General features: G+C 49.1%; 5 protein-coding genes across 5 annotated transcripts; 2 read left to right on the top strand and 3 right to left on the bottom strand.

The window, feature by feature from the left end:
• Window positions 1-1,475: 1,475 nt before the first annotated feature.
• Window positions 1,476-2,651, bottom strand: SPPG_05480 (uncharacterized protein). Its single transcript, XM_016753691.1, has 2 exons — window positions 2,268-2,651; window positions 1,476-2,192 (listed from the first exon to the last, which is right to left on the bottom strand). Exons 1-2 carry the CDS (start codon window positions 2,571-2,573, stop codon window positions 1,590-1,592), a joined length of 909 nt encoding a protein of 302 aa, XP_016607264.1. The 5' UTR covers window positions 2,574-2,651; the 3' UTR covers window positions 1,476-1,589.
• Window positions 2,652-2,728: 77 nt separating this feature from the next.
• SPPG_05479 (uncharacterized protein) lies at window positions 2,729-5,439 on the bottom strand. Its single transcript, XM_016753690.1, has 3 exons — window positions 5,130-5,439; window positions 4,084-5,057; window positions 2,729-4,007 (listed from the first exon to the last, which is right to left on the bottom strand). Exons 1-3 carry the CDS (start codon window positions 5,322-5,324, stop codon window positions 2,891-2,893), a joined length of 2,286 nt encoding a protein of 761 aa, XP_016607263.1. The 5' UTR covers window positions 5,325-5,439; the 3' UTR covers window positions 2,729-2,890.
• A 2,120-nt stretch (window positions 5,440-7,559) lies between these two features.
• SPPG_05478 (uncharacterized protein) lies at window positions 7,560-8,500 on the top strand. The gene is made up of 2 exons (XM_016753689.1): window positions 7,560-8,177; window positions 8,236-8,500. Exons 1-2 carry the CDS (start codon window positions 7,568-7,570, stop codon window positions 8,424-8,426), a joined length of 801 nt encoding a protein of 266 aa, XP_016607262.1. The 5' UTR covers window positions 7,560-7,567; the 3' UTR covers window positions 8,427-8,500.
• Window positions 8,501-8,540: 40 nt separating this feature from the next.
• SPPG_05477 (uncharacterized protein) lies at window positions 8,541-9,632 on the bottom strand. The gene has a single exon (XM_016753688.1). It carries the CDS (start codon window positions 9,558-9,560, stop codon window positions 8,646-8,648), a length of 915 nt encoding a protein of 304 aa, XP_016607261.1. The 5' UTR covers window positions 9,561-9,632; the 3' UTR covers window positions 8,541-8,645.
• Window positions 9,633-10,087: 455 nt separating this feature from the next.
• On the top strand, window positions 10,088-13,823 carry SPPG_05476 (uncharacterized protein). Its single transcript, XM_016753687.1, has 9 exons — window positions 10,088-10,326; window positions 10,593-10,675; window positions 10,748-11,369; window positions 11,428-11,835; window positions 11,898-12,039; window positions 12,097-12,357; window positions 12,418-13,069; window positions 13,133-13,365; window positions 13,427-13,823. The coding sequence occupies exons 1-9, from the start codon at window positions 10,244-10,246 to the stop codon at window positions 13,490-13,492; spliced, it is 2,550 nt and encodes an 849-aa protein (XP_016607260.1). The 5' UTR covers window positions 10,088-10,243; the 3' UTR covers window positions 13,493-13,823.
• Window positions 13,824-14,137: the final 314 nt, after the last annotated feature.

Raw genomic sequence — 14,137 nt, 5'->3', positions numbered from 1 at the left:
AAGGTCCCCGTTGCGACTCCCACCTCTGGTTACACTACCCCCGAGCAAGGTGGTGAAGAGAACTTGCCTGTCGGTGTCCCCGAAGCGACTCCCACTCCCGAGCAAGGTGGTGAGGAAAACTTGCCCGTCGGTGTCCCCGAAGCGACTCCTACACCCGGCCCTGGTTACTCGACTCCCGAGGAAGGCGGTGAGGAAAACTTGCCCGTCGGTGTCCCCGAGGCGACCCCCACTCCCGGCCCTGGTTACTCGACTCCCGAGGAAGGCGGTGAGGAGAACTTGCCCGCCCCCATCCCTGAGACCCCCGTTGAGGGAGGTTCCCCTGAGGTAGAGCTCCCTGCTCCTACCCCGGCTCCCGCTCCCGCACCCGAGGTGCCCGGTCCTGGCGAGAACTATCCAGTTCCTCCCCAGATCCCTACTCCCGAGGTCCCGGCTCCCGAGGTCCCCGGCCCGGTTCCGGTGCCCACCACCACCCCTTGCACCACTGATGTGCCCGTGGTGACTGGTGTCCCCGTGCCTGTTCCTCCCGTTGCGACCACCACGGTTGCTCCCATTGAGACTGTGCCGGTGCCCGTGCCCACCACCCCGTGCACCACTTCCACGGCGACGACTGTTGCGCCCGTAGAGACTGCTCCTGTCCCTACCGTTACGCTCCCTCCCGTCGAGACTGTCCCAGTGCCCGCTTACCCTGTGCCTACTGGAACTGCTCCCGTCGAGACTGCCCCAGTGCCCACTGCCACTGTGCCTGCTCCCGTTGAAACTGCCCCAGTGCCCACTGCCACTGCCACTGTACCTGCTCCTGTTGAAACTGTCCCAGTGCCCGCTTACCCAGTGCCTCCTGTGGAGACCAAGCCTGCGGAGCAGCCTTCCCAGACTACTGTTGCCCCCGTCGAGACCACCGCCGCTCCTCAGCCCACGGAGAACCCAGGTCAAAACCCAGGCCAGAACCCCGGCCAGAACCCAGGTCAAAACCCAGGTCAGAACCCCGGCCAGAACCCAGGTCAGAACCCCGGTCAGAACCCCGGCCAGAACCCAGGTCAGAACCCCGGCCAGAACCCAGGTCAAAACCCAGGTCAGAACCCCGGCCAGAACCCAGGTCAAAACCCAGGTCAGAACCCACCCTCCACCACCGTCGAAATCGGTCAACCTGACGAGACCCCCATCATTAACGAACGCCGCAGCTACAGACGCAACGTCCGCATTGGAAACGGCTACTACCGTCGTTTCTAAGTTCCCCCCGGATGGTTGATTAGTTCATATGTATAGAAGAATATAGTTAGCCTGTTACGTTTTCCAAGTGTGTCGCCCAAAAACTTTCTATGATGGGTCATCATCTCTCAAGTTTTGAGAAAACGTGGGGTCTTTCGAGTTTTGGGATTCTCGATATAGTTCGTAGACCAAGTGTGTCTTGTTTCTTTGTAATACCTTTTTTTCTTTGAGCCTCGTGCTTTGAAATATGATAAAATAAATGGAGTAGATGTGTTTATCACATTGTGAAGCTTTTTGAACTAGAGTGTTTTTGTCTTATTCACGCAATATGTACAGGTAGATTTCGATATGTTCCTCCTGCAACACAACCCAAGGTAAACTACCTACTGAGACTTTTCTTTGAAGGCTTTCTTTGCACCCCTGCGGACAAGTAAAGCCCACAGATCGGGCACCATTCCTTCCCACATGCGTCCCAACTTGAATTTGTGGGTCATAACGAGCTCCTTCCGTCCCTGTTTGGTCGCCTTCACCATCAACTTTGCACATGTTTCCGCAGTCATGGCACCTTTCATATCCAAATCCGCCGGACCGGACCCTAACCGAGTTGCATTGATATTGGTCACGACGGCGCCGGGGTAGACAAGCGTGACAAATACACCTTGATCGTAAAGTTCGCTTTGAAGCGCTTCATAGAACCCTCTCACCGCAAACTTGGTGGCACAATAACCTGTTCGACTGGGTATACCCGCCAATCCTGCTACAGAGGATGTGACGACGATCCGTGATTGGGGGGTTTGCTTTAACAGGGGGAGAGCTTGGTGGGTTACGGAGATGCACCCAAAGTAGTTGACTTCCATCAAGGTCCGAAAGACGGATAGATCTTGGAAGGCTTCAAAAGGTTCTCCCATTGATAACCCGGCATTAACGTAGAGCGCATCGAGTTGGGACGAAAATGCTTCACGGGTCTTTTGGATGAGGTTTGCTACCTAAAAATAGTTTTTCATGTCAATGAAAAAGATCATGTACCAGTTGATTTGATGCAGCTCTCTAGTCGTTTTTACCTGCGCTTCATCGCCCACGTCAGTAGGCACTGATAAAACCTCTTTGGCACCCAGTTCACGACATTTTAGTTCAACCCTCTGCAATTCCTGTTCACGTCTGGCCGCAAGCACAATTCGTGCCCCGTGACGGGCATACTCGTAAGCAATCTCTTCTCCAATCCCAGAGGAAGCGCCAGTGATGAGCACGACCTTGTTTTCTAGTGGCCATGGGCGTGCCTTTAGCCGTCGTTGGACTTTGCAGGCAAGATTGAGCATGAATAACACGGGTGAAACGGTGACGGAGATGAAATTGTAAACGTTTTCCATGATGGAGGTGAAAAGACGAAACGATGAGGGGAACAAAGGAGATGGCCTTTCCAATGGTAGTAGATCATCTGGGCCGCTTGGGGCTTGCTGACGATGTGTTCAATCACGTGCTTTTGTTTATATTCAGATCCTTGAGCTTTCCTCTGATGAACTATCTCTCAACAAATGTTTTATTTCAATCTGAACATGGTAATAATTCACTTTGCATAAAGATACTGAACATTAACAAACTTGTACTTGAAACAATATAGGGATATGCACATACTCTGCCAAAAAAAAATCACTACAAGCTATCGATGGTGGAGCCTAACATGAACCTACACAATCACAACATCCTTTGTAGGCCTCCTGCTATTTCGCTTCGCATCTTTTATCGCGACCTTTAAAAACTTTTTGACCACCCCATCTCGTTCCGCCTCTACAAACCTCGGAAACATTTCAAACATGGAATCTAATACCTCATTTCGGGCTTCGTCGAATATACTGACGAGTGGTAGGACTTTGGAGTCATCCCCAACCTGTTTGGCTACATCTTCAACGATCCGGGCTGGGAGGTTTACCTGGCAGGGTGAACCCGGGGAAATAAAGGTTTTATAAAACGTACGATATTCGTCTCGCATAGATGGAGGAATGAGGAGACCGCCCGCGGACGCTGCTACGGGTGGAGGCACGAGAACTGGTTGGGATCGAGAACCAAAATTGAAAAGTGAGCCCGCTCGCGATGTATTAGATAACGGACGACTGAACGGGTGCGCAAGGAAGGTGATGATTCGGTTTTTGATGGTTCTTTCTCGTCGGACCGTGAAATCAAAGACGGGATATTTATCTGTCATTGACATTCTGCTCATGGTCGACTGATGTACCAGTGGTGCCGGTAAAGATGATGCACCATCTGTAGGAACGGGAAGATTTGCTGATGATTCACCAGAAGACCCTGCCGCTATACCAGGCAAGAGTCTATTGGCACCTGGAGATGGCGCCTGAGCTACACGAACCTTTTCCATCAACCGTCGATATTCTTGATAAAACAAGGGATTCTCATCTGCAAAATCCCGCGCCGCAAAATCCTTGAAAGCCTCGAAACATTCTGGATCGTCCAGGACGCTGGCAAATAGAGTCCATGTTATCGAGGGTGCAGCCCCCTTCCTAGCTGTCCGCCTCTTTCCAGCTTTCTGTTTTTTGGCTTCGAGTTTTTCGTTGCTCCCTTCCGAGTCAGTATTTGACTCGCGTGATGGTGCACGATACAATCGGAATAACCTGCTGAATGGTCTCAAGGGGTGAATATCGTAGGAAGCGAGGAGTGGCAAGAAGATGGATGTCATGTGTCCGACTGCAACTCCCAACACTGGCCAATTTGATGCACCAAAATAGAGACGTAGTGGTGATTCCCCAAAGTTTCGACCAGAGGGTAACATTGCCTGCTGTAATCCGTACCTGAGAAAACAAGAAATGAATTTCAGTCATAATGACCTCGATGGTAAAAACCCTTCAAATATCAATTCAAACTCACATCACAGCAACAGCAGTCCCTGATATGGCAAACGCAATAAGGTCCCTTCTAATCCCATATGTATCATTGTCTCTCCATAGCCACCAACAAAGAGTGGGACATCCCAGAATAAAGAATCCTGCCATGATGACCAGTACTGGCATCATCTCCCATGTCCCCATGGTACATTGATAACTCACAGGTCGAATCTTGTATTGCGTGGATAGCGCTGTGACGACACAGATGTACCCTACGACAAGAGAAAGTATTCCAAAGAGGATGTAGGCCAGTCGCTTGGTTGGTTCTTCCTCTGGTTTGGGGTTCATGTTGATCAGCGACATTTGTGTAGCGGTCGGAGCTGACCTCTTTGGCAAGGAAGGTGATGCTTGTCGGGTCGTAGGTGAAGAGACGTGCCCAGCCTCTGCGGCAGATGCTAGTGCATCGTCGCTTCTTCGTTCGGTGGCGCCATCGATATGCAAAGTGGGTATACCAGGGTGAGATACCGCCAGCATTCCACGCGAGGTACCATGTCTAGAAGCTGCAATGGCTGACCATAAACTGCCTGCCCTCCCATCTATAGTTCTCCCACTGACATTGGGACCAGGCGACAGAAGAGTTGATCCCCCCATTGTCGATCCCGCATTTATAGTCAGGGTCTGAGATTCCATTGCGCGGGTTCGCGCGGGGATATGTTCTGGCCAGGGTTCTAGTAAATCCTTTTCTTCATCACTCATCTCCCGAGTAGTCGCTCCTTCGCCATTCCGCTTGCCTCCTCCTTCCAAGCTTTTCATCCGTGCCAGCTTGGCCTGATGGGATCGGAAAAGGTACCGCAGTCGCCATGCACGGGCCGACAAGGAAAATACAGTAAGGGTCACACCAAGATATAGACCCCAGAGGATGAGAAAACAAGGAAACTCCATTGCTTGTAGGAGAAGGAACGGGGTTGATATGAGTAGGTTGCCAAAAAATCCTAGCATGGTCAGAAAAACTGATCGCTAAGAAAGACAAAAACGTTAGTTGAAAATCTCCGAATGCCGAAAACCGTACAAAGAAACCGCACAACCCACCTTTGCCAAAGCGGAATCCGTTCTCGTCCTCCACACGAACCATGTTGCTGTGATGACAATAAACGACAGGTACACAACAGATACTCCTGTATAAACCTTTCTCGTCGAGAAGATGATGCTCTGGCGCCATGCTGCATCTTCGGCAGCTTCCTCAGGCGTTGCCGGTTGGCGAGAAGGACCGTTGCCAATTCCCATCCCAGCGATGACGGCGCCAAAGGCAGAGTCCTGCGAGTCTTCAGTAATTACCCGACACCTTTATATTGATGCAGGGATCGTGCAAGATAAGAAACGCCCAGGACTTCATCGGTAGGATACTATTTACGTCCCGAAACGGCCGATGTAGTATTACCGTATGTCATCGAAAGCTTGCGCTGGATCCTGATTGTTTGGTAAACAGAGGGGATTATATTACATCGGGCCTTTGTTCAGACCCTCAGAAAGCATGAGGGATATCTGGATCATTGGTCCCCGAGGCTTGCGACTACCGCACTGGTCCCATCACTGGATTCTTTCCTTGGCGCAATGGACAAACTGCATTGGTGCATATCGTGTAATGGTACATAGAGTGTAATTGGAGATCCTAGAATGATTACAAGTCCGGGACACCTGAACTGGAGTAAAATTAAAACCAGACTTAATTTGCATATTTCTTTTGATGCCACAACAGTTAAGATGCTAGCATCTTTTGTGGGCTCTGGGGGTCAATGTTATACCAATTAGGTCGGGTGAAGATATGAAGATACATTGCAGATTCAGACGACAAATTGACATGAGGACTATTCGGCAGTAACGGACAAGACACTTCTGATGAGGCTTGACTGTGGATAATGCAGCGCTTTTCTCAACTTGCTCCGGTCTAGAATACCGGTCTAGAATGAAGATCCCTGGCAAGCCTTTATACGAAAGAGTCTCTTTCACGAGGGATTCGTCGGTGCTTTTCGGAGCCGAATGGAAAAACTCATTCGGAGCAGACAAAAGCGGACGGTGTGAATTACAGTGTTCAAGTTTCAGGGAAGCAAAGGACCTTTGAAACGATTGTTCCCAGGTTAACTGGCAATGATAAAGAAGGACAGCCAGCAAAGATACTTTAAATGAAGAAGAGCCTTGTACTTTCAGCATATTTCAATTTGCACACCAAAATCTAACCGACTGCAGATGATGAACATAACTTGACAAATTACAACTGCAGCGTTCAGTTACTTAGTAATTCTTAATCGATTTTACACCACCAATTACCTGAACAGTAATACAGATTCTGCTATTTCCACGGAGAAAAAAGCGGGTAGCCACATCGATTGACAAATATGGGGTCCACGGACTTTGAACTGAGGGTAACTCGGCACCTTTGGCGTTCTTCAAAGGGTAAGGGCATTCCTTTTCGTTCCGAGATTAATTCTCTCCTCTGTGCAGTCATTCCTGGGGCAGTGAACGAACGCTGCGCCCAAGATTGGCGCTTGCTTACAGTTTACCAGACGTTTGCAAGCCCTTAAGGTCTCTTCTACAAGGGAAAAACGCCGTCCAATGAGGTGAGCCAACAAAACCCGTACTCTCATTTCAGACCCTTGGAAGCCTTTAAAGAAAACGTGCTCATGACGGGCTTATGGATGAGTTGTCACTGCTTTTTGTTCAATGGTCAAAAAGGGACCGTATACCGGGGAAAATACCACAAAAGAAAGCCTTGTTGTTAAGCCAATACCTCCGCTTGTGTCCGGGCTCTGCTGTGCCACACGTGCATGACTGTGCCACTTGCGCGAATCGTCCAACTTGTCAAAGTCAACGGGGGTCTGCATTTCTTTGAGCGAGGAACGGGGGCTGGGGGTCGTGGACTGCGAACAGAAAAAAAAAAGGGTTATGATCTTGAACTGCCATGTGATGGTAGTATCTACTGCATATCAATGCAGATAAAGGGTTTGCAGAACGGCTGGACAATGCACCGCTTCACGAATGAAATGTGTTGCGAAATCACAAGAAAAGCTTGCAGAACTCATGTCCGCAACCCGCAATAAAAATGTCACTCAACTTGTCCATTTCCACCAATTTTCCTGAGCAATTTTCCTTTGGTTGCAGCTCCCTGACTATACAGCTCGATCGGTAATAGCTTCCTATAGGGTACTAGTTTCTGACCACCATGGCGGCGCTAAACGACCGCCCGTGGTATTCGACAAGGGATTACTTTCAGTACCCATGCCTTTGGATCAAAACAGATGGGCCTGTCGGCGGAATAGGACGCAATGGTCTAGACATGCGAACCAAGGACAACTATCAAGCTGCCTGGACAAAGTGGGGATTCCCGTTGCTGTCCAGCACGAATGCCTCCGATGCACGAGAAATTCCGAGTCATACCTCCTATGTGCCTCCCGCTGCCGAAGCCCCGATGCTACATGTTAGAAGGCCGTTGACGTTGTCCATTCAGGTACACAATCAGTGAAGCTTAAGATATGCGTTCGATATCCTGTGAACGGGCTTCTCATGACCCTAACCTCTGTACACAGGGACTGGAAGAAACGATCGAGAACAACCAGAGTCTTTCTCTTGAGATGCAGAACGCAATGCCGCCGACGCCAAATCTCCAAGAGATCCTGCAACCCTCCTCCGCAACTACATGTTACTTACCCGCCAACGACCTGGTCTCATGTGACGAGCCTCTTAGGACCTGGCCCGACAGCATCACAGGATTGTCATCCAACGTCTATCAGACAGATTACGTTCCCCAGCCGCTCACCGTATTCAGTGCCACAAGCGATCCATATGATACATCAGTCACAACGGCAGCCAACTGTACGACACCACATCCTTCGCCTTCAGAATGCGGCTTCCAACCTACCACTCTACCGGAACTCGCGACTGTCGAGGCAATCAACGAGATGGTTATCGGTCAGCCTTCAACTACGGACAATCCGATGATTGACACGTCTACCTACAGATCCCCGCAATCAAAGACCAAAAAGCCGCAAGGTGGAGAGTTCGCTTATTCTTGCACATTCCCTGGCTGTCCCAAAGAATTTCCAAAAAAGCAGAATCTTTTAAGCCATATTAGATGCCACTCTGGTAGGTGTCGCTATAATCCACTGCATTATTCTATGTGCTTTTGCTTATGCAGCCTTAGATGAACGTCCCCATGTGTGCGCGCAATGTTCTGCGTGCTTTCGCAGAAAGCATGATCTTCAGCGTCATTTCCGTTCCAGACATGCAGTTTCTAAGCCTCATCATTGTTCGTATTGTGGAAAACCGTTTGCTAGGACAGATGGGCTGCGGCGACATTTAGTGGCGAGAGAGAGTAGAGGTGCGTGTGGGTAATCGGATCAAAAGGGTGGGTAAAATGGGCCGGGTTGCTAGATTTGTTATGTCACCCCGAACAAAATAAATTCTCGATATATCGTAAAAGAATGGATATACGGTGGCCCGCAGATATTTGGCAACGTCATGAGCGATGACACCCGGAACAGAAATATACTTATGTACTAAACTAAAGACCAACTGACATTTGAACAAGGATATCCGATGGCTATCATATTGCTAACACCATTTCTCCACAATTTTACCAAAGTCCATGCTCGAGCCCATCACATCTGCATACAGTTCTCTGATTTCGTCGCCCACTCCATGGAGATTTGAAACCAATGCCCAAGAGCGACGTTGAAATAGATAGACGGGGTCGCAATCCCTTCCCACACAAGCTTGGTTTGAGATGAGCGTGTCTGCTAGGCTTACTGTGTCGGGTTCAATCTCAGAACCTTCGACGGAAGCCGCTACCGCTTCGCGGGGTATATGGAAGTGGGAAATGTGAAAGTCTGAGTGATACATGAGTCCTTTGCCATCCGCCGAGCCGACAGGAGAACCCCGGTTCAGGGCACTGTCAGAGAAACTAGTATATCTGTAGGTCGGTGGGAGGGGATCATACATTCGTTCGTTCCTGGTCGCGACTTCCTCATGACCGAAATGAACCGTTCGTCGACGAGATAGATGACCGCTTGTCACAAAAATGTCAGCGGGATCCTTGGGCAAAGCATCAGCTGTATCGAACTCCTCTAACCATACTGGCGCACCATACGGCCCAGTTTTGTCGACGGCAGCATGATACGACAAGTATATTTGTGGGACTTGTAACGCTTCATTGGCCAGGGCGGGTTGTTTTTTTTTCCAAGTTGGCAGGAATCCATCCAACCGCCAACCTTTCTTTTGTCGCTTCCCTTTGAACAATGAGGACCGCCATGTCTGACGGCGGGTGTCGTCGTCTGTTAGGCTGTGGGACCTACGCAAAGCCGTTTGTGCGGGGCCCTTTCGCGTGTCAGCCCAACTGTTTGAGCGCCGCAAGACAATAGTGGTGCTGGATTTGACAGTGGTGCGTGTTGGGATGTTTGAATCAGTAGGACTGGGATGTATGGGCTCGGACTTTTTGCCAAAGATTCGTGAAAGAAATGCTGAAGGCATACGTCAAACTATTTGCTGGGCTACATGAGGAATATGGGCGAGGCAATATGGACGAAACATTCGGTTTTAATCTCACGAAACAAGCAGTGCAAGTGTTCAGGATTTTTGACAGTGGTGCCCGCGACCACTTTGTGTTGCCTGAAACGCACGAGTGAAGGCTTGTCTCGTGTTTGCTCGTGCAGCTTTCAGTAATTCTTACCGACAGCGTCAAGTATTTTGCGAGATGGAAAACCTCTTGAGCATAAGTGCAATTGCCATTTCAAGTTAAGAAGTCAAATATTGGACAGACTTTGCAGGACATATTTGCTATCACCGACAAGCACAGCAGCCCGCAATAACCTGCAGGGAATGTCCAAACAATGGAATACCCTTGTGCTCAAGCCATTTCAACGTTCAACTAATCACAGACATGGACATCAGCAATTGAAAGATTCAAAGACGCTAGAGCCCAACCAGCGTCAATGGAGGGAAGGGATTGATGTGTGCAATGGGGCTGTCCGAAAACTGTCAGTTGTCCGGACGCGCGATCAGTCTCGCGCAAAACACTCCAGGCATCAATACCATTGCTTGTACTTTGCAACCCACACATTTCCTCCACATTCTTTTTCGACCATCACAGGTAAAAGTCACCCGCACGAGGCAGTATTTGATATTGCTGTGGAACCCAAGTAGCCCTTACAAAAATGGAGGACGAAACTCCAGAACAGCGCGCTCTGCGGAAGAAGTTGGAGGACTATCGCCAGAAGAAAGAAGAAGAGCGGAAAAAGTACGTTGAATAGTTGCTGGATAGTTCTATTGGTCTAGCCAGGTTGCGACTAGTGAAATACTGCATGGTTGGCAAGAGCCGGCTTAACTGGGCTGCACGCGGAAGTTTTGCAGACAGTGCAGAGACTGCCAACGTATCTGGGCATATCTTGGTTTAGATACATGGGTAACTTCAAGCGCTTCGGGGGGCGTGTCCATGTTTGGAGCGATGACAGTAGGTTAAGCAAATGACATCTCACCTTTTTTGTTTGCGCTTGTCTTATCTAGCACGAAAAAGGGTACCGCGAAACCATTTGTCGTTGCTCCAAGTAAGGATGTTCTCCACGCTCCCATTAATACCTCTACAAATGGTACTGTACAGTGCGAACATTGCCTCTTGCACGATTGCTTTCATTGTGTTAAAATAGCCGGCACCCTTGAAGAGAGAACACGGGCAGCATCCAAGCCCCGGTTCAGCGCATTTGGATCCACGATTCCAAGAAAACCGGCAGCACCGTCAGCAAAGGCCGCAGTGCCCAAAACAAAATCAGTCGCAAGGGTGGCATCATCGAACTCTCTGGGAACGGCAAAAGCGACTGGTGCCGTTGGAAACGGGAAGCCGGCGTTGCAAAATCTGAAGGCAACCAGCCCATCCACGACCGTCAGGCGAAATGCACCTCCATCAAAATCCGTTCCTCCACCTCCTGTAAGCAGAAAGCCCACCATCTCAAAAGCAGCACCTCCACGAAAATCAACAATCCCAAGTGCTACGAATTCAACGGCTCCCACTCGCCCGCAGAAATCAAGCGCATCAGTGTCAAAGATCGTCACGCGTGCTGCTTCAAAAAATACGCAGGCTCCAATCGTATCCGGCTCCGTACCAGCTCGTGAGCCTCCATTAACAAAGACTGGATTCAACAAAGGACGTGTTGAGGGCCAGCTTGAGGGATCAACTCAGCCTCGGCACTTGGCTGGAGCTAATGAGATAGAAGACAATACTGCTGCGCTCCAGCATAATGAGGAACGTAACTTGGGAGCCTTGGTCCGGGAAGCGACCCTTGCCTGGTGAGTCAACTAAAGCCTAGAGGCTAGCAAGCAAATTCTTACAGGATCTTGTGGATAGCCTCCACCAAACACCTCCCAGGAAGGCTGCCGTTTCATCTATAGGTATACAGACTTCACCCGCCCTGATGGAAAGACTGGTCGAACAATTTCTCCGAGACCATCAAGAAGCCAGGGGTCTCGTTGAACCAACCAGCCGATCTACTACATTGATCGGCTCTACGGAACCCAAAGGCCCATCATACCCAGCTCTGTCAGAGTTTGAGGCCACCCATCTCCATAGTACCTATTTCAACACAAAAGGAGATGTTACTGAAGACACAGACCCGAATACAAGCTTGTATCCTGATATACCAGACTTCGAACCCATGGAGTTCGATACCCCCAAGGCGGTAGACCGGGAGGGGAAAATACGATCGGCTCTTCTTGATATCAAAACCGATGCCGAGTTTTACAAGGAACACATAAAGTAAGTACCTTGTAAAAAATCATAAGGTCCCACGCCCATTGGATAACGTGCTACGTTTTTAGGAGCTCCCCCTTTCATTTCTTCTTAAGCCCTATTATTTTGCGAGTCGTCAACGTTGACCAAGGATATGTGGTTGCGGAAAAGAACGTGGACGTACCTCTTGTTGACTGTTTTACGTGGCTGGATGCCTTTATCGCATATCAGGTAGTGAAAACGTTCTCAATGAGGTAATACTTGCCATCATTAATCTGAAGGTTGCAGAATTTCGGCCCATCCATTGGACAAGCTCTTTTCCAGCTTGTTGCCATTTCTGCATTTAGGTCGCGCAAACACGATACCGATGCAAAGGTGGTACGAAGGGTACAATTTGCCAGTGAAGGGCGACCTCGATTTATACGGCAACCGCCATACTTACGAAAAGAATTTTGGATGAACTGGATGTGGTTTGAGTGGAAACATGGCTTCTTTGAGAATTCGCTGAATATTTTATATTTTGGGTGCGGGATGTTTGATAATGAAGAGGTTAGTTGCAGTGATGATCATTTTTCATAAGCCGATGATTAAGATGGGGTCATTGTTCAGACGAAAGCAGAATTGCAAGCATACTGGCAGCGTTGTGCAGAACGTCATAATGAGGAACTTCAAAACGGCGAAAACCGCGAGGCAGAATACAGTCCTCCACCACCTGCAATGCATATTCTTGAGCCAGGTCAGAGCCCGCCCTTGCCATCCTGGACTAGTGAAGGAGGTCGCAATTCACAGCTCGACATGACCGTTACCCCGTCCCCACCACGATCAGCCTACCTTGAAGGCAGGATTCGGCGTCCATTCGCTGATACGCCAGTCTTCCCTGAAACACCCTTGGAAAAAATCGGTATTCGAGCACTGAACAATGATGTGACTCCAACTCCAAGAAATCTTGGATCCCTGCTGAGGTCTGGACGTCAAAGAGTGGGATCCACACCCTATCCGAGAAAATCAGATGTGTATGGCGAAATTATCGGAATGCTCGGTGCCATGCAGCTGAACGATGATGGACAGGCACACGAGGATGCCATGGAGGATGTAGTGACCTCGGAAAATAAAGAGAATGAGGTGAAAAGTGCCGTTGGGACACCTAGAGCAAAGAAGGAAGGAAAAAAGCGTGTTGGCGTAAGGTTTGGACCTGAGGTAATGGAGGGCTCCACCGTGACACTATTGACTCCAGTTAGGGCCAAGAAGAAAGATAGAGAAGGTGGATATCCTGATGGTCGACTTGTACACTCAAAGCTTGCCCTAATCACACATTCATTTACAGCGCTTGGTGTGGATGCTGTGCTTACGCCTGTTCGGCGGTCAATGCGCAATTACAATGAGGATGATTATGTTATTACCAAGACACCAGCCGAAGACGACGTGAAAACTGAGTTGCGGGAATGGGAAAAGAGCACGCAAATGCAGGATAGAAGGAACACTGACTCGTCTACACTGACTGAGGATAAAATTGCCCGTCTTTTGCAGGAACATGGCTATGCATTTGTGCCGAATAAGGTAAGGAGCAATCAAGAAGAATATGACATGGCTCTGGCTTAATTTTGGTTGATGTTATTAGGCTCTGAATGTCCAGACACCCACAGCTGGGCGACGAATGGCCAATGCAATGAGTGCAAAAAAATAGAAACTGCATGAAAGGGCGGTTAGTGTGAAAGAAATACTGAATAGTGAGAGAACCTTTTGCTCAGATTTCGTGGTCGAATGGGCGGAAAAGAAATATGCAAGCTCAGAGAGTTGCCTGTACATTACATACCTACAGCTTTTAATTCTGAGCGGATTCCTCGCGCATGGGTTCCTGTACTAGAAGGCGGAACGCACATTTTTGTTAAAACTCGGGGTATTCTTCACACGTTGGGACGGTCACCACCAATATGAATATGCAGATAGACTCCAAAAAAAGGACGGGTGATATAGTGTGCTCCTCTCAATGAAATGATGTCACTCGCTTACGATGGTATTTCGAGTTTCCTGTCCTTGTGTCCTCAGATTGGAACCCTTGGTGCAGCACTTTCCGTGCAGAACACTTAGAACGCGTAGCGGAGTTTCAATCACGTTTAGTCATAACCGCTGAATACAAATCCACACTTCCGATAATCGCAGTTACCTTAAAACTGAAAGAATGTGTGAACAAGCAGAGCGTAGGGACCATATGCCTTGTAAGGCTGCAAACCTGCTGCAAGAGGTTCTGTCTAGGATTATGTTTATTGCTTGGATATGTAAACAAACCAGAAACTCCCTTTCGTTGGATAGCCTGGAAGGCGGGACGGTA

The sequence above is a fragment of the Spizellomyces punctatus genome, assembly GCF_000182565.1.
Source record: "Spizellomyces punctatus DAOM BR117 chromosome Unknown supercont1.9, whole genome shotgun sequence".
Taxonomy (NCBI): Eukaryota; Fungi; Chytridiomycota; class Chytridiomycetes; order Spizellomycetales; family Spizellomycetaceae; genus Spizellomyces; species Spizellomyces punctatus.
Note: the sequence above shows the minus strand (reverse complement) of the source record. Positions and strands in the feature narration are given on the sequence as shown.